The sequence below is a fragment of the Temnothorax longispinosus genome, chromosome 3 (assembly GCF_030848805.1).
Source record: "Temnothorax longispinosus isolate EJ_2023e chromosome 3, Tlon_JGU_v1, whole genome shotgun sequence".
NCBI classification, from domain to species: Eukaryota; Metazoa; Arthropoda; class Insecta; order Hymenoptera; family Formicidae; genus Temnothorax; species Temnothorax longispinosus.
In genome coordinates, this window is record NC_092360.1 from 6038709 (window position 1) to 6058886 (window position 20178).

The following is a 20178-nucleotide window of genomic DNA, read 5'->3' on the forward strand; positions in this document are numbered from 1 at the left end:
AGTGGAAAGTCTCGTACGACTTGGAAATTATTAGTAATTTATGCCGCAGTTCTCTTTTTCTTTGTGTATTCTTCGTGTTTTGCGCCATGTCGTTATAGCTACCTTGCGCAATACACTTTGTCCTTCATCAATTAAATTATTTATTTTGAAAATTATATAAATTCTAAAATCGAGCTTGTTCAGCGAAAAAAATCGCAATTCTCGTAACATGCTATTTGCAAACGAAACGGAATAGCAGTCGAATGTCTTTTAGATTGAAAAATATAGAGCGATGGTGGATGTTATCGCTGGAATGTGTGGAGCGACTTTGTGGGGAAGACAGGAGGGTAACAAAGGTATTCTCTATACACGTCCATCTTAATCACGCTGACAAATGAAAAACATCCGCGGAATTTCTTTCCACAAAGAAAGAGGCAGCGGCAGTACCTTTCTTATGACGTGCCATCGCAGTTTTGCAGCTTTGCAGCACGAACATATATTGTTGCGTTATACGTCGTATAGTATTTTCGTATTATTTCTGAAGTTGGGAAAAAAGCGTGCAATATATAGGTGGAAAAGTACATTTTCACGTAGGGGCAGATACGACCGCATCGGTTTTCCTTTTTGCGCATAAAGATGATTATATAATATGCACTCGTATACATGTTTATATTAAACAAACTCAGGAAACTGCGTGGCGCACGTTAATGTGCATTATACACGCGTTTTCATTTCAGTACAGAAACCGGTCGAGTTTTTCGACGTTATCACGAAAATTGTGATTCTGCTTCCCTCCGACGGTGATAAAAAAAAAGGTTCTTTGTAATATCGAGAATTAACATTTACGAGAATTAACCTCAATGCTTCTTCCTTTAGGTTGACGTCAATGTAAAGAAAGTAATACAAACAGAAAGAAAATTCGGATCATGTACAATGTACAATGTACGTGATTCAAACGTACAATGAGTTTATACTCTATGATAAAATAATAAATGTAAAATGAGAAGTTTTTTTTATTTCTTTTCGTAATTCGTTATTAAGAATTAAGTTGGACTCGATTATAAATTTTTGATAGACAATTGATTTTTATCTATCAAATTGAATATTGACTATCTATTTAACTGAATATTATATTATCTTAAAAGCTGCAGTTTCAATCTTTTTATATTAACTTCATATTTCTTTACAATTACTTATCGTAACTGTAAACCACTATCTGCTGTCAGATTATATCGGCAGGCTCTATCGGCAAAACACGAGTTTAATGCGGACACAGATGATATCGGATCTGTTGTGATATCTGAGCGAAATCTGCTGCCAATCTGTTGTCATATTGCGAGCAGATTTACTGGGTTTAAATGAAATACATCATTCAAATTGCATGGTTACGAAACAACGGATCTTGGTCAGTTTCTGCAATCAATCTACTGCCAGTATCTCTTATATTTAATTTCTGCTGACATTCTATCGACAAAATTCGCAGCAGACACTTTCAAAATCTGTTCTCGACAGATTCGGCTGTCCGGGTTATTGAATTTCTTAAATTTATTACAATATTTTCCATTTATTGTAACTAATGTTAAAAAAATAAAGAAATACAACTTTTGTAAGAAAAAAAATAGTCACGTTACCAATTCAGCAGCACAATATGCTGCTAAGCCCCTAAACCTAAACCATTACCTGACTTTTCAAATTAAACTATATAGAAAATATGTACTTGGAAAGACATGTAAGTAAATGGAATGTAAGTAAAGGAAACTGCTTTTTTACTCAATTTTTACTGTAATATGCATAGAAGTATTGTGACACGAATACAAAGCGGTGGTAAAGTTCAAACGGAATCAAAGCAGTATAGTATTGCGATTGAGGACGACCGAGATTAAATACAATTGTGATCAATGTACAAATGGTCGGTACCGACATAGAATTGTGACCAATATCTATGTCCAATTGTAATCGATACATAATCGATTCAACCACGGTTGTCCTCAATTGCAATGTTATGTGTAATTTTGTTTGAATTTTATCACCGCTTTGTATTCGTTTCACACAATGCATATTACAATAAAAACCGAATAAACCGAAGAAACAATTTCCTAATTATAAGATAGCGCAGTTTATTAAGTTGGAATATATGTATATATATATATATATATTATTAAACTAATTATTGCCACTTTTGGTTAGCCCAAGTACAGGGCTAAGCCAGATTAAAGTAGGTATACACAGCGTGGTTAGAACGTCATTTTAACTAATAATCAGTCTTATAAATCAGTAAACTAATCAGTCTTATAAATGTGCAGGTAAAGGTATAAAGGTAAAGGCACTTTTCTGACCAGTATCAGACTACCAGATCCTCAGGAACAATATTCACACTCCGAGCATATACTCAAGACCGAATGTCTGGACAGTCTTAAGACTACCATCCCCAGCAAGTAAAATGACCATACAACATTTCGAGTGTATGACGAGAACGATCTTGAGTACAAGATCGGACCACGAGTTCTGCCTTATAGGATCCAAAGTATCCATCTATGCCCCATCCTTATATAAGAATCATTACAAAACAATCGCTATCGAGAATTAAGGAAACTTTTTGTTAATTCTATTTTTCCGAAATGGGGCTACTAGCGAAATTAAACTAAATAATAAAACCTAGTTAATATTAAAGAATTAAAGTTATCCAATTATTTGCAAGATTTTCGACTAAAATATTATAAATTCCAATATAAATGTATAACATAAATTTTACAAACAACTTAAATAATCGCAAAGATACAAGGTAATAGACACCAAGCGGCCGATAATTGAACTAAATTGTGTTACCTTTCATGAGTTTGTGTAACAATCTGATATCGCAACAGAGCAACAGATCTGGTATATTATAATGATATAATCTGTGTCCGCATTAAGTTTTTTACACAATGCGAGGCGATAGCGACAAAATTTTCAACCTATCGGAAGCCGTGTATCAATGGTGTAGCTTTGTCGGCAATTTTATCGCTACCCAGGTAGCACGTACACGTTTCAGAAATGTTTTATAAGCGTTTTTTTGAAACGTTCTATAACCGATTTCTAGAAACGTTTCTCATGAGTAAAAATGTCCATTCAAAAAACGTTCGATAGAACGTTTCTTTTCCGATAAAATAACGTTTAAAAAACTATTATAGAAACGTTTTGTTTTAATGATAAAGACATTTTAGATAAAGACATTTAAAATTCCTATTTTTTACGTCTTTTGAACGTGTTTATGACGTCTTTGAGACATGCGTGAGAATATTCTAGAAGCTTCATGCATATACCATCTGTGACGTCTATTCTTTTTCGAAGAAATTCCTGAACTGGTGCACATTTGTGCAATAAGTTAAAGTGAAACAAAATATATTTGTCTCATTCTAACTTAATTGGATCACTGATGTGCATCAGTTTAGGAAGTTCTTCAAAACGTAACACACGTATAATTAAATGTTTTTTCAATGGCCACGTTCAGCAGTACGTTTATTTTGCAACTGTTGGAAATTTTTAAGCTCAGATTTGTCCGATAACAAATAGATTAAGACCGGTAGGACAAAATTAATGTAAATAAGTGGATATATGTGCATGGATAAAATGATTTATTTTGTGCAATAATTAGTGCAATATAAATTCAAATGTTTCAAAAAAGGCTATTAAAGCTATTATATATATATATATATATATATGGAAAGCAAATTATAATTTTGAAAGGAAAAATTTAACAAATCAGTATTTTTGTTAACTGTAGAAACGTAAAAAATACGTTTCTTAAATCATGGTTTCAAAAACATTTTTTTTCAAACGTTTCTTAATGGTTCTTTACGGTTATGAAACTATGTATACGTTCGAAAAACGTATATGAAACTAATATGTGCTACCTGGGTTCTATGGTAAAGTCACCCCTGAATAAGATGTGCTTACTGGTGAACGAATTCTCCGATCGCGTGGACTTTTTTCAAAAATCTCTTAAACTTTTGAACGATCAATACTTTACTGTCTTCGTTAGATCTTATCTGTTTTGTACCGTAAGTGGTAAATTTGTTATTTTTGTATTCTTCTTTTCAGCACTTTATTCTGCGTCTCTTGCTGACGTTATATACAATTATAATTTTACTATGTGTACTAAAGAGACCTCTCTGAATCCTATTTACACATAAATAAATAAATAAATAATGATCCAGGACGGTGGAAAATATAAATTGCGAAGAATATTAAGAATTTAAGAATACTTATTATCTATATAATTGCTAGGTATAACATCCTCCACCACAGTCGCCAGATTGAAATCCTATTTATGAGATTCATTGATAATACTCGGAAATTATTTCTAACATGCCCAAATGTTTGCAGCAAGGGTATTAAACAAAAAAGTTATTCAACAAAATACTAAATTATTATTATTATCTCGTTAATATAAATATTTATATTATTATGTTTCGTTGAGTGTCCGAATATTTTTGCAATATCAGAATTAAACATAATCTCATTTACTGTTTAAAACTCATTTAATATGATAAATTTAAAACTGTATTAATTAAATAAATAAAATTTACGTTTCTGGCGACTATAATAAATGTTCATTTTATCAAAAAATTCAAGAAATCTTTATTCCGACAAAAATTGTGTTTAAAAAGTAATAAATCTCTCAAAAATCATGGTGTTCGAATATTAATGCGAGTAATTGTATATCACGCTCGCGTGTAAAGCCTATATTTAAAGCCTCATCGGCCGAAAGGGTTAACGACCCGGAGTCATTGAGGCTACTCATCAAGTAGCTTCGTCGAAGGGCATATTAACTCGCGTGTCAAAGCATCGGGATTCTCAGTATCCTCCATCTAGCGACGGCCAGGACGGTGCGGCGCGTCGTCGCTACCTACGAAAGTCTTGTTATGCATCGGCAAAATCGATATACCGTGCTTTCGAATGCGGGCCAGTAGCGCGGTGACGTAATTGAACGATATACTCGCGGACAGGGGTCATCGAAAACACCCGAGTTCTTCCGCGACTATATAATACCGTCGGCTTAACGTACCCGATACCGACTCTCTCCGCCTGGCTGACCGTGTAATGCCGTTTTTCCTCGCGGATTTTTTCCCCCGCTCCCTTCTCGCCCCCTTCGCCCTTCGCCGCCGCCTCATCTCGCTTCCCTTATGTGCTCCATATTTCCGCCTCGCCCCGGTGCCCCCAGGTTCGATCGAGAGATGCCGCGGTCGACTTCCACTCGGTCGAGCGTGATCGAGATTGATCGGCTTGACACAAAAGAGCGGCAGCGGACACTCGGCCCAGAGTCCAATAGCAAAAGGGTTAATTATAAAGAGCGAGGCACCGAAATCCGATATCGCGGAGCCACTCGCCGGCAATATCGCGTTGTTGTTGTTGCCGCTGCCATAATTCCTCTCGGATTAATATCAGTAATGGGGTTGCCGCTAGACCAGTTTCTTCTTCAACTAATACTTTATCGACTGCTGACATGGCTCCGCGAAGATTCTCATCAAAAGATAATACTCGTATAATTTTAGTTATTTAAATGAAAAACGTATATAAAAATTTTACGTATTTAAAAATTGTACCGTTAACATAACGATAATGTTGACATAAAGTGAACATACACACATGGATTTTATTTTAGATTTATTTCTTTCTTCGCTTCGATATCTTTATTATGCTTTACTTTACAACAAAGCGTTTTTTTCTCAAAGCACACTAAGAAATAACTCTCTAGACAATAATGCAACGAATCGATGTCTCAGTCAGTAGGGGAACATTTTCGAAGCTGTCAAGTCTATCGATCGAGGAACTTTAACGGAATTTCGATGAGTCGAGTTTTTTCAGTGTTTTCACGATATCCTTGCACGGGATTATAATATCAGAAATGTGTAATTAGCGCACGAACGCGAAAGGAATTTTTTCCGCTGACATTATAACATTGTGACGCCAGGAGGAACCTTTTACGGCGAAACATATACCTGCTTTCTACCTATTCGGTAGTTTACGCGTCTTTGCAGGGAGGGTTAATCTCATTATCTCCCACGGGCGAAACGAAGTGGATCGTAAAGAAGGCGGTGTCTCTCGCTTGAACGCCTCGTTGCCGGATAAAGCAATTAAATTTTGAACGATTCAGGTACGACACGATCTCGTGTCATAACACAATAGTCGAAAATAGTATAATATAATTTGCTGGGACAGAGCGAGGGAATATCTTGTCGCTGTGATTTCGCAATGTTATATCCTAATTGTAATATGTCCATCAGGCACAAATGAATAAACATGAATCATAAAACATTATTGTAAATTATATAGCTAATTACATCAATTATAGCTAATTACACCGCAATAACGAATCGGATCGCTGTTGAATATTCATCAGTATTAAATTTAATAACAAAATTTGTTAACGATATTTCTTTTCGTTCCTATATCTCGCTATTCATTACGTGGAACTGTATACGCTTTTTCGATACTCGAAAATTGGTGTTTGACTTTCGATATCTCCTTTTCCGAGAATACAGCATCGCGAATAGTTTTCTCCTTTCTTCCTTAACTGCTATCTTTCTTTCTACTTGGGAGATAAATCGAAGATTACGTAGCATATTAAACGTAACAATCGAAAATGCGACATCGCCACTCGATTACATCAGGAAAACGTTCCGACGCGGAATTAATTCAGACACGCTCCGGTCGTTAAGAGGAGCTAATTAATGCGCTTGTAGCTGGCATATTAAAAATCGATGTCGGAGATGCGAACCCGGCGAACTCCGCGCGCACTCGCGTCGGACCCGAGAGATAACGCGGCACATAGTCTTTGGACGTTAACTTTGCAAATTGATCAAAAATAATGGGGTGGATCCCGAGGGAAGGGACCGTCTATCGTTTCGGTATATCTTTACGGCACATCGTATCTGGCACGTGCCTGGCCGCGTGCAGTCGAACGATATGCCAAGAATAATTCGCGCGATGCCGCGCCGCGTCGCGGTATCGTTCCCCCCCCCCCCTCTCTCTCTCTCTCTCTCTCTCTTTCCTCTCTCCAAGACGTATGACCGCTTCAAATTATTTTCAACCGGCCGCTCGTAAATCGTACAGCGTTATGAGCGCGCACTCGTAACCGTTTAATGCACGTTGTATCGCAGATTTACGTACGTCGTCGTCCAGGAGATTAAAGAGCGTCCGCATCCGCCCCGGATTTTGCATACTGCAATCCACCCGCTCGTTGCCGATTATCATAGTCGGCTTTATCGTGCCCTAATGACATTCACACGATCGGTTGACGTTGGTTCAATTAAGAAGCACGGCTAATGTCCCATTCGATACCGATCAATCGAGATTACGAAACTAATTAACTAATTTTAAAGTCATCACCCGCTCGAATGCTCACTAATTAAAACCTTCCGCCGAATTCCTTTCGGTATATTGTTTAGCAACGTCAGTATTATTGCACGGATGTTCGATGATTTTGTTTTAGGAATAAAAAAAACAGACGACGCCAAGGTCGAGCAAAGTTCTAAAAATATACGACGTATTGTATAATTTTTTAGTAAAATAATAAAATGTAATCTCACACGTATTGATAATTACGTATTGAAAATTCTTTATCGAATTTCCAAGCAAACTTCAGTCACTTGAGAATATACACGTTTGTGTTATGAGAAAAAATAATTTGGAAGAATTCCTTATCGAAGCAATAATATTATGATCGGAATATTCTTGAACGTACTTTCGAACATTCTGCAAACTCTTATTCACATCATATCGATCGTACCATCTTTAAGCGCACACGTAAGTAATTGAATGAAATAATCAAGGCAAAATGGAATTTAAAAATCGGACGAAAGTGTCTTGTCGGTTAATACGGATGAGAAAATTTTATTTAACAATTATAACACAGCTAATATTATCTTCTTCTCAATCATAAACTTCTACGTAACTAAGAACGTAGCGCGATAAAACATGTTATAAAAAACATTGTTTTAATGGTCGTTTTACCGACGAGAACGTAGCAATAAAAAAGTTGCAATATAAATTTATCACTGTCGAGCCAAGCAATAATTTCAATGTTTAACGTAACGTAACTTTGACGATTAACAATTCATTTGCGATCTGCAATTCCGGGGCGGAAGTCTCAGAGCTTTGTCTCGTCTCTGCGATTAAATAATTAAGCGGAAGCGGACTTGTGTGTGGTGTGTATCGGTCGCGGGGGATCAAAACCCTCTTCCTCATCAATCAATATCAGCGAGCGACAGCGGCGGTAAACCAGTTGCAAGGACCGCGATTATTCGGCTTTATATCGGATTGATTGGTTTGCTTGTGGTTTCATTCTGTCTTTAACGTCTTAATCTCAGAACTATTAAACTCCCAAGTCGCGGCAGTATCTGTTCCGAATACAAGACAACTCAAGGTGAAGCACACAAAATTGATTTAGCTGAAGAGACCATTATACGATATACACGCTTCCGCGAGCTCACGCCGTATAGTCTACCGTATCAAGCAAGCCAGTTCTTGGGATTACGATTGAAAGTTTCAACTTCTTATTCTTCGAAGTTTTTCTACGAAGCCGTAAGATCTTTTCTACTCTTGAATAATTCACAGATAAGATTTATTAGAGCAACAACTTATTTTTTTCTTCATCCATTAAATTATATAAAATTTTTTTTTATATTATATTTAATTTATGCCTATTTTTTATTTAATACAAAATATATATTTAATTTCTACGTATATCATTCTTCGAGAGAAAAAAAGTATTGTTTTATTTCATGTTATATAATTATTAATTTTATTTATTTTAATTATGCGCATTACTGGTTATCGCTATTTAACGATAATTTTTCAAATCGAAGACAAAGATAAAAATAAGCAATTTCCTTTGTGATATTCATAGGTACGTTAGTGGTTACGGTCAAAAGACACCTACGAGCATGCGGGAAAGGTCTGTTATCTAAGAAAGTTAACAATCCAACTTTCCCTTACCTTGCGGTCCATGGTAGCACCTTGTTGCCCTCCAAACTGATGCTTCGCAGCTCGTACTTGGTCCTGTAGCGCATCGGCGAAGCGGGCAGCGCGTTTGCATTAGCGACGTTTTTCATGCTCTTCGTAGTGGGCCCGGAGAGCGCGTGTCTTCGCATGGACGAGCCCTCCTTCGCCGATTGATTGATCGTCCGTCGTAGAGAACTCATTTTCGATATCACTCTGTCACGCCGATGTTGTTCACGATCCGGCTACGCGACCGTTCCCCATGTTATTCGATCGTCGGACGAAAAACAAATCATCGGAGCGACACTTTACGCTTCGGCTCGTGCGTATCCTCGTGATTTTTACGTTCGCGGCCAGCGAAAAGTTTCCACCGAGCAGTCGTGCGTTCCCGAGAGCAGCGAGCCTTTTCGTAAGGAGAAGATTCCCCATTCAGCCGGCGTAATCTCCTCCCACGAGGAAGTTTATCCTTGCCAGATCCGGTTCTCCGCAAAGATCTTCGGCAACTCCACTCGGCGGAAGCGGCAGCATCCCAACCCGAGTTTCTCAAACTGGGATAAACACGGATCCCCCTTTCAATTACACGCGAGACTTTCCGAAACTTTTAAGGGGCCTCCTCACCGTTCGATCGACGTACGAGCGATCTTCCCTCGTTTCTTGGCGAAAGGTGGCTCGCAGAATTCGTCGAAGGAGATCCAAGTTCGTTAATCGAATTCCCTCTATCCGTCACGGAGAGAGATATCGTTGGCCTCGACCACTCGTATCGCCGTACTCGCGTTTGGTGTCTTCGCGGCATCCCGCCAAGAGCGGCGCGCCATCGTCTCGGCGAGTTCTTCCGGTTCTTCCGACACGACCGTTCCGGTATCCTCGTCGAATCTACTTTCCGCGCCCTCCCGACTGATCGCAAGTGCACGATGGGCTTATCCCGTACGACCGTAACTGGCCGCGCCGCTTTTCAACCCCACCATCCATCGGCGTCGTTCGCCACCATAACTCGCGTCGTCCGTTGCCGCTTTGCCTCACCATCTAGCCCCACCATCGCTTCTCGGCACCCCACGTAGACACGTCGTCATCCCTCGCCGTAGATGCTCCTCTTCTCATGTGGGATCCTCTCTCTCTTCTCTCCCTTCGCCCCTTCTCATCGCGATAGCCTCTGTTCGCGCGCGAATGCGCGGCTATTAAACTATCGCTCGCGCCTCACCGAGTCAATTAACGGTCGTCGCGTATGGAGTGGATGCTGCGAAAGCTGTCACTCCGTATTGCGATTATCATCGTTGAGAGAGAATCTTTCGTGCGTCGCACTTGGCTCTTTTTGATAGCGAATACCGGTATCTGACGGTAAAAATCTCTACTGTTGAAATTGTTAGGTTTGCCTTCGAATTTCTTTGTCGTACCGCACTCTTTTCTTTGACGATAGATATTAACAGAATGAAAGACAGAGGACCACCTTGTTCGGATTATTGGATCTAAAAAAGAAAGATCATGTTGCACCTCGTTGATGAACATTAATATTATGTCCACGTTTCTGTCGGAATCATTGTGTTTATGAAGAGAATTTTTACTTTTAATATTACACTTTATATTAACATCGGAATCATTTTTTTTTCAAAATTATTCGGACTAAAGAAAGATCTTTATCGTGTTCCTTTACTCACGTGATGAAATGTTATTTTAAATAAGAGCAAGTTCTCCGTCGCGAAAGAAGGAAATTGAGAGTAACCGGTTTATAGTCTCACAATTTCGCAAAGTTATTCTCGGTCTGCAGTCATTTCGGTACAGTGTTGGACTCGCGCAAACGGCGGCGCGATGCGAATCGCGATCGTAACTCGGAAAATTATTCGCGAGCTCTTCCATGTTTCGAGCACGCAGAACGTAACGTCTACGTGTCGCGTATATAGTTACCCGTGCGTGAACGATTGCCTACCCTTTAAACGAGTAATCGTGCACGAGCCCTTACTGCGCGTCAGTTATGCACGAGCTCACGCATCTGGGGATTCTCGTGGAGTCCGACGCAAGTTTTACGCCAAGAAGCAATTTTTTTTTTTCGCTATTTATTCTTCCGTGAACACGTGGAATAATACGCGCGGGTATTACGTTTAATTAAATATCCGCAGAAATGCAAGATAACTCTCGAAATTCGCGATCTCAATTTCCATAATTGATACGTCAAATTTCGAGTTCGAATCGTTTCTCTGAGACGATTTATCCAAATTAATCCAAATTCCACCGTTTCGCTGCGACCTTGTAACACTCGACGTCAAATGTCTTGCTAATTAAACTGTGGATTGTATAAATGTGTGGATTGTATAAATGAATTTTAATTGGCGTTACGCGAAAATAGATTGGCTATTTGTGATCGTCGTTACACTGATGATAGCAATTAATTGAAACTTCCTATTTAAATATGCAAATACGTCAGAGTTTAATTACTATTAAAATTTTTACGCCCTACAGCCCTACAGCTTCGGCACGAGACACCGTTCGTATTATTAAGCTGCTATTGATCGTTAAACTTAGTTTTTACACGCTTCACATGTATGCGTTATAAAGATAATAATAATAATAATCATAGCCGCGGCCTGATTGCGATCATTTTGCTTGAGCTTAACACGCCTCTCTGAAAGTAATTCTATAGAATTAATTCTGTAGAAATAAGATCTAATGAAAACTTTTATTTCCATCGCACAAGGTCTAATAAGAACTTTGATTGCCATCAAATCTTGAGATAAATATCGACCGAATCGAACACTACACGTTAAAAAGAAAATTGTTTAAGATACTTTGTGGGTAATTTTAGTCATTAATCATCGGGTAACTTTGAATGCAATTACACGTCGGCGTCGCTGCGAAACTCCGTGTTGCGAGAGAGTTTCCGTGTATGCAGTATACCTCGTATAACTTGTAATTAACATGCATGCGCTTTAAGCAGCTATACTCTATCCTTTTAAATAGTTGAGACGCGGCACCTGCGTCGCGCGTTGGCAAAATATCTCGCAACGAGTACACTTTGAATAAACGTAACTAGTTTGCGACGCGTGACGAGCACGATGGCCCACTGTGCGTCGAATCTTTAACAATAAGACACAACGAGGCGACAAATATAGAAATCGCGTTCGCGTCAACGTCAACGCGCACGTCTCGCAACGTGCTCGAATTTTCGTTCGATATATCAAACTCGTTAACGCGGCGGTTCACTCGTAGGAAAATGACATTTAACGTACGTCTCACATCACGATTCTCGCCTTACCTTTAAACGACACGTGTCCCGCGAATGCACCGCGCCAACCCCTTTCGGAGTCATTTTGCCACCGATGTATCGCGTTATGTAGGTACGAGACGACGCGTGCCACAGCGCGTGCATTAATGCGGCTTTCCGAGATCCGCACGCTGCGGTCCTCGAGCGTCCTCGAGCGAGGCTCGACGCGCGAGAGCGGTCCGGTCGCGCGATCCTCTCAGGAGGAAAACGTGCGCCCTCGTGGATCGGGAGCAAGCTCGGGAACGACCGTGGAAGACTGCTCGATTCACGGCCAAGATAATCCCGCGAAGGGTACGCGGGCGCGCGAGAAAAACGCATGCGTCGATCCGCCCCGCATGGTCGAAGAAGGAAAGTACATATACGTACGTACGTACGTACGTACGCGACATTCGGACGGACGAACTTGTTTTCGGAAAAACAAGCACGTATATATCTGCGAGAGCGAGCGAGACTGCCGGCGGCGCGCCTTACCGCGTCTTTTTCCACTGGGGGGATCGATCAAAGGACATCGCGAAGCAATTATAGACTCTTATGTGATCTGTCTCCCCCTCCCCTCTCCCTCTCTTCTTCATCCTTTGTCTCCTTCTGTCTCTCTTTTCGATGTGACCTCAGGATCATTCGCCGTGATCGCACAGAGCTGCTGCCGATCTTAATGAATCCACCGCGTTCCTCTTTGCGTTCCTCCTTGGAATTCTTTCCTCGTCCCGTAATTAATTTAGACGACTCCTCGATTGTTCCGAGCGAGCAGTCCGGATGAGTTCTCGCAGGCGATATCAATCTAATTATCATGAGAGATGCTACGCCTTGCATCGGCATTCTTTCAAATGCTATTTCTTACCTTTCTCGCGCGATATTCTTCTCTTTGACATGATGAATATATATTATTGAGTAGTCGAAATTTTGCGTGAACGTGAGCATGTGTGCCATGTGTATATATGTGTGTGTAAATGTTTGAAAAATATATTTATAATAGGTTAAATTTTAACTGAAATCTACGCATTCCATTTTTATATTGCATTTTATACATATTTATTGAAATTGAAATTTAAACCATTTTGTGTTTTTCCGGGCAATCTAGCCGGGTGTGCTATTTAATATTGCTTAAGTAAAATCATTACGTATATCGGAAGAAAGTAACTATACTCTTCTGAGATTGGAACAATAATCCCTTTTGCAAACAAGACGACACTGTATACAGATACGCTGGATTTCTCCGGTAAAGTCAGAGTTTGTTATATATTTCGGCAATAAAAATAACAGTACAAACCTGGTTTTAGTAATGAATTTTATTAATATAGCCATGCTCTCCGAATTCGCTCAAAGATCGTATTACACTCTCCATATATTCGCGCGGGCCTGATTACCGTCGAACTTGCGCTATTTTATCATAACTTCGACAACACATCGAGCCATGTAAATTAATCTTCCGCAGAGTAATATGAGGCGACGAGAGTTACATGATTTACAACGCACTTAAACACGCGGTTCGTGGACTGTCAGTATTTATTAGGAGTTGTAATTTAGTTCGGTCTTATATATCCACCGCTTATCGATCAATGACAACGAAAGTATCGCCATTTTTCACCAGGAGACGATTCCCTCTGTTCTCCTTCAATCTGATTCTCAAGTTTCATTGTCTCGTTCCCAGTAGCACTCATTTCACTCGCGCTTACGCGAGCACTCGGCTGAAATATTACACGGGCACGTCCGAGTCGAGAAAATCGAACGATCTAAATGCAAATTGCATCCGTTACAAAATTTGATATAAAAATATATGTATATAGATAAGGCATTTAGGAGTTATCAGTTACGTTAATTTCATAACAATATAGCGCGTTATTCCATCCGATAAAAGCTTTCAACGCATATCACTTTAGTACTCCCATTTCACGTTAATCGTATTTCCGCAAGTTAAATACAAGCGTTTCATTAATTTCTCTTATCTCAGGCATCTTCTCGTTTTTCTTCGACATCGAATCCTGCACGCGACAGCGATTCTTTGTTAGAAGACATCATGAAAACTCGATGTTACCGACGTCGAGATAAAAACTTCGACGTTGATAACACGAGTTATATAATTTCTCGATATGATTTATTACCCCCATTGTCCGCGTTTAATATTCCTTTCATGTGCACTTTATGTTTTATTCATCGATTTACATGTATGCGCTTAACGTCGGTCTCGGTATTGCTTCCGGTGTATTCCTTCTTTAAAATATGCATATTAACTTTATTATCGATTTTGATTTACAATTACATATAAAGAAAGCCTTCACAATGTGACTGTTTTCTACGCACCGTGCTCTACAAAATTCGCAGAAAACCACGCGCTTAATGTAATATTATGTAATATCGATTTCTTGGACAGATTTATTTCGTTGCGAACAATTATCTCAGGTTTTAACTATTGAATGCGAAAAACGGGCTCTTTATTCACACGTCATTGATCGCGCTAAATTGCGTACGAATAGCAAGTAATATAAATCGTTTTGCCATTATTACTGTTAACTTTGTATTACAATTATAAATTATAACACAACACACAGTTAACTGTCAGTATACGGCGAATGTATATTTTATTTGCACGAAAATAATAGAGACAGTTTCTATCGAGAATTTTGAATACCCTAAAGAGACTATATACGAATAGGTACTGTTACATTGCGACTTGCGACACTTTATATTATTGCATTAAACATTCGCGCAAATATCCCTCCAGAGATAAGCTCCAAGTTTGACATTACTCCAATCTGCCACGCTTGCGATTGGAGTCTGATAATTTTAATAAGCACACGCAAGCAAAGCGAAGGATAATATCATTGCTTGGTGGCAAAGTATCAAAGATTGCCGAGGCGAACGAGGAAATTTCGAAGCGATTTACGTATACGATCGCGAGAACTATAGCCGCACCATAATATATTAATGGAATCTGCAAGTTCCAAATACCTCCCCTCTCTCTCCCGTCTTGCAGCTCAGGGATTCGGAGGACTTCGTAAGCTTCTAATGACTGCACGAGGATAGCGCGGAGAGAGCTACGCATAGTTTAAAAATTACGTGTAAATATACATTAGTCATAAACGTACGTAATTACAAATGTACCTATCTATACGCGCCAACGTACCGTGTCGGTCGATACGTATCTCGGCCGAGCCCAGATACTCCGACGAAATACATTAAATCGGAAGGATTGCTTGAAAAGAGGAGAGTGGTGGGGGAGGGGAGGAAGGAGCGAGGACGGGGTTAGGTAAATGTTCTCGCAGAGAGAATTCTAGCTATTGTTTGAAGCGTATAACCCAGCACCGTGTGTTTCGTTACCTACTTAAGTAGACTATTATCGCAGTTAACCGCAAAACGGGGGTGTTTTAGTTGTGAGAGCTACGTGTTGTCCCCTATACGATCTCCGAAAGAGAGATCTCCCGATCTATCGAACGTTAGGAAGCTGAGGACAGACTGCGTCGCGCGGACAGCAAATCCTCTCATATATGATTACGCTATATTATTTATTTTGTTTCCCATCGTATAATTTTTTTTCCTTGAATTATTCCCTGTGGGATTGACCCTGTCGATTAATCCATTTAAGCCATAATTTTTGGAAGTTTCAAGATTTTTTTCGACATGTATACTTTTCCATGAAATATTTCTGACAATTTTTTATAGTTTACGGAACGTGCGAATTACAAAAGTTGCGCATAATTATTTGAATACAACTATCGATATAAAAAGTGACAACTAAGATAGGCTTTAATGGCTTAATTTCTGCCTAGAACTGTGCATAATTTTACAACGGGGTACTTTTGCCAGAATCTGCAGACCCACTCGTGCCGAGATCGAGACCAGGTAACTAACACGGGTCTATGCGTCTCGCTTTACGAGTGACGTGTGAAGAGAGTGGCGACCGAATTTCTCCAAATTTCGGGATATCGTGATATACGAGATCTTGACGTCGGAGAGACGGAGATGGATTCCCGAAATTGGGACAATTCTGCATTTGCGCGGTTGAGCGTGAATCCTCGAGCTGTCGGGCGCGAGGATGAAATCGGCAGTGAACGGTCATGAGTCATGAAGGAAGTAGGGCAGCGGCGTATAACCGACGAATAAGAGAACGGAAGAAAGAAAGCGGCGGGCTAGCCGCTACAAATAAAATGCATTTTACAATTGCAGAACGTTATTCCGTCGCTGCTGCTGTGTATGTGTGTGTGTGTGCATTGCGCCTCATTCTTGGCAAGATATCGATCATATAGGACGTCCCGAGTTGAGAGCAAAACAAACGCGGCATACGTTCGTAATGTGCGAGTCACGTAGACATCGACCGAAATGGTGTCTATAAGAAAAATACGAGCGATACCGGTATATAAATCATAATCCATCGTATTGTGGCTTGACTTTTTGAACAGCATACATCTTTCATATTCAAACATTATTTAAAATCTAAAATCTACTAGAATCTCGGAATTGAAATTTTAATTCTCTATTCAGAATTTGTTAAAGAGTTGTCGATTTTTTGGAATATAATTGTTGTATCTGTTGATACAATTCGTATTTTTGCTATTTATAGCGCTGAATATTGACACGATTGAAATTAACCGGTTCGAATAACCAGTTTTATTGTATATTAAAAGATTCACTGCTCAAAGAGTTACAAAAAGATGACCTCGAGGTTTGATTTCGTGCAAATGGTATACGGTGTTGCCCATATTATCGACATTCATCCCTAGTAACTGTGTTCAGACCTTCGTCGAGATCCAGGAATGTCAACTCCGCAAAGGATTCGAGGTAAAGACAGATTCGAGAATCTGTGATCTGTTTCGGAAACCGCTCAGATCTGCATCTCTGGCTCGGAACTGTTGTCGTTAAACCAGTCCGAGGCCCTCTGACTTTCCGTCACGCGTACGCTGAGCTCCCTTTCGGTATATCGACTCGATCTCGTGATGGACGGGCCCCGTCTGTGCTCGTCGAAGGAGGCGAGGACCTCCAGCCTGTCGCCCCTCCTGATCGCCCTCGGTGTCGTTTCCACGGAGCTGACGCCGTCCTCCGTGGTCGCCCACGGCGGCAGATTGCCGGAAGGCATGCCCCAATGCTCGGTGAATTCCGAGCCCGATCTGGCCAGGCTGGGCTGGCTGAGCGATCTGACCAGCGAGTCCGCGCCTTCGAAAGAGCTCAAGCTGGTCAGGTCGTCTCTGTCCATTCGGGCGAAGTCGCGGACGGTTATCTCGGACATCGATCTCAGATCGGCCTCGCTGCCAACTCCGGCACCCCGCGAACGAATAGAACCGCCCAGTCGGCGTGGACGGCCGACGATCTGTCCGCTCATAGTCGTGGCAGACTGCGACGTCTGGAGATGATGACTCTGGGTGCCTAAGGTGCGCGCCGAGCTGCCTCCGTCACTCTCGTATTCGTACAAAGTGGGAAGGGAGGACCGTCTGGATCTGGTGTCCCATTCCGACGATTTAGACCGCTTGTACCTCTGCCCATGGTTCTTGCCGTGGCTGGAGGACGAGGTGGAGCCGGTGTGCGTCGACGGTGGACTCAGGATTCGGATAATCACATCCCACTTCGCCGGCGGGAACAAGTTTACGTATCTCGCGTCCTTGCGTATCAGCTCGTAGTCCTCCTTAACCACTGCCTCGGTCAGCAGGGTCCGCAGCGTGCTTTCCGTCGTGATGATTTCGCGCCACTTGGCACGCTCTTCGTCCGTCAACTCGGTAGCGTAACGTGGCTCCAGGACGCGCGCCAACCTGGTGTACCAATCGGCATCGGAGTCGTCGAGGGAACGACGCGTAGCGGGTGGTGGCCGGCACGGAATCTCGGCGCGCGTGGTGTAAGTCGGCTCGATGTGCACGTCCGGCTCGTCATCCGCGAGATGGTTCGTCGGCTCATTTGTGATGGTCAGATTGGAGGCCGAGCTAACATCGGAGAAGTTCTCCCATTCCGGCGGTGGCGGCGGTAAATCTTCCGTTGGATAGTTCCTGATGGTGACGTCCCACTTGAGATCCGGCGGTGGTTGAGACCTGGCGCGGTACTCGGTGATCTGGCGACTGTGACGTTCCACGTCTTCGATCGTCTTCTTCTCCGTAACGGTACGCAGGAACACGTCGTCCACCTCGTGAGTCGTAATCTCCGGGCGACGAGGCGCGACTACTTGCGGCTCCACCAGCGGTTCGGTCATTTCTTCGCGCAAGAGACGATGCTCACGGTGTTGAACGGCGGTGTGAGTCGTGGTAGTGGACGTGGTGGGCGCGATCGGTGGCGGCGGCGGTGGGGTCGGCGCTAGGATGCTCGCCACTCGGTACTTGGCGTGCGAAGCGTCCGTCACCTCGGTCAACGAGCGAGTCTCGGTGAGTTCGGTGTTCAACGAAGTCAGGGACCTCGGCCGACGGATCTCGTGATGCGGCAATTGTTCGGTTGTCGGCGACGGGAGTTTCTCCTGGATGACGGTGGTCTCCCTCTCTGCTTGCTTGCGTAAAATCCTGGAGTAGACCGGCGGCGTCTGCTGCCGAGAGATGGTCGAGATCGATGACGCACCTCCCGGTGGTCCGTGAAGCTCGGGTACATAGGAGAAGGTCGTCATTCGGTAGGGTGAGCTCTCCAGCGAGCGACTGGTCTCCTCTCTCTCCAGAATGGTCGTCAAATTTCTCTCGAGGGCGATGCTCGCAACGTCGGATTCCGACGGCAACGGGCTCGGCGGCGGCGGCGCTCTCTTAACTCTCATCTGCACGTCGAACTTGGGCTCGATCGGAATGGCCACGGGGTGTCGCGGCACCACGATCCTCGAGGCATTCGCGGCCGTCATCGAGGAAGTCTCCACTTCGGCGGCAACTGTCTCCGAATACAAGGAGCTCGAAGTACGCATTTCCACTTGACGCTGGACTTCATGATGGTCCACAAACGCTTTGTTGTCGTAGGATCCGGCGGAAGATACAGGCAGCGAACGTTCCTCGTCCACCTATAAAAAGAGACGATCAAACAGATCGTAATGTATCGTATCGTGACTGTCTCTTTTTATTTGGTATTTTTGATTAAAAGAATATTCAGGAAATGTCTTTTATAGTTTCTTCATGTAGAAGTATAAACAATACATAGACATTGAATAATTTATTCCAACAAATTTCGATAATATGTTCAAAAGAATTTTAATAATTTGTATAGCGGTTAAATTGAGCTTCACGATGAAAATACTTTAAGAATTTTATACATGTAGTTCGTTAATGAAAAAAGTACGAGCAATGCTCTGTTTCCATGTTGTTTTAATAAACTCTACAATCATCCGTCTTGGTGAACAATTATCGGGACTCACCTCGGAGTGGCTCTCGCTTGGATAGTCGCTCGGCAATGTGTCCGAATGATCGATCACCAGATTTGCCTCGCTACCGGAAGTGGACACGGCCGCGTGAAGAAGGGCGTGCGCGCGTGGTATCTTCAGACCCTCGAACATCGTGATATTGCTCAGAGACGAGCCGGAGAGTTTCGTTATCTCGGAGCCGGTGGCGCTTTCAAACGGATGTCGATGGACCACGCGCACGTTTCGGCGTTTCAGGCACATGTAGGAACAGCCGAGACCGAGCAGGAGCAACGAGAGGAACAGGATGGCGCAGATGATGAGCAGAATCTGGAAGCCTTTCAGCGGCGGTTCGGTCACCGACGCGGGCGTTATCGTGGCCATTCTGCGGACGAAAATCAGATTAGAGCTTGATGCACGCGACCCCGGGCGAGGGAAGCAACGTCGACATTAGACGCTGCAGTTAATATAGTGCACGGGGCGGATATCTCGCACCTATCCGCAGGCGTATCGGATTGCGAGAAACAAAGGCGTGTATCGTCGTGGCATATTCCGAATACGGAGCGTTACTCCTTTATTCGGCTTCAACGCGGCGAGAAGGCAAACGCAGCAATATTGAGTGCGCATTTCTCGCGGATGCTTAAAAGATTAGGCAGTGGAAAGAGAGACTTACGTAATTTATGTTTCA

At 42.1% G+C, this 20178-nt stretch overlaps 2 protein-coding genes and 1 long non-coding RNA gene across 8 annotated transcripts in view; 1 reads left to right on the forward strand and 2 right to left on the reverse strand.

Annotated features, from left to right (window-relative positions):
* Positions 1-12460, reverse strand: part of LOC139810397 (GTPase-activating Rap/Ran-GAP domain-like protein 3) — a 30690-nt gene extending 18230 nt beyond the window's left edge. The window contains exons 1-2 of the mRNA XM_071773916.1: positions 12206-12460; positions 8959-10424 (exon numbers count right to left, since the gene is read on the reverse strand). Coding sequence (XP_071630017.1) covers positions 8959-9164 — 206 coding nt within the window. The 5' untranslated portion in view covers positions 9165-10424; positions 12206-12460. The remainder of the gene's footprint in view (positions 1-8958; positions 10425-12205) is intronic.
* Positions 1-20178, forward strand: part of LOC139810402 (uncharacterized) — a 162586-nt gene that overhangs the window by 45464 nt on the left and 96944 nt on the right. The gene's annotated exons all lie outside the window — the stretch shown is intronic.
* Positions 13486-20178, reverse strand: part of Pot (zona pellucida domain protein papillote) — a 29705-nt gene continuing 23012 nt past the window's right edge. For both annotated transcript variants that reach the window (XM_071773924.1, XM_071773923.1), the window contains 2 exons: positions 19509-19875; positions 13486-19157 (listed from right to left, as the gene is read on the reverse strand). In XM_071773924.1, coding sequence (XP_071630025.1) covers positions 17031-19157; positions 19509-19875 — 2494 coding nt within the window. In that variant the 3' untranslated portion in view covers positions 13486-17030. The remainder of the gene's footprint in view (positions 19158-19508; positions 19876-20178) is intronic.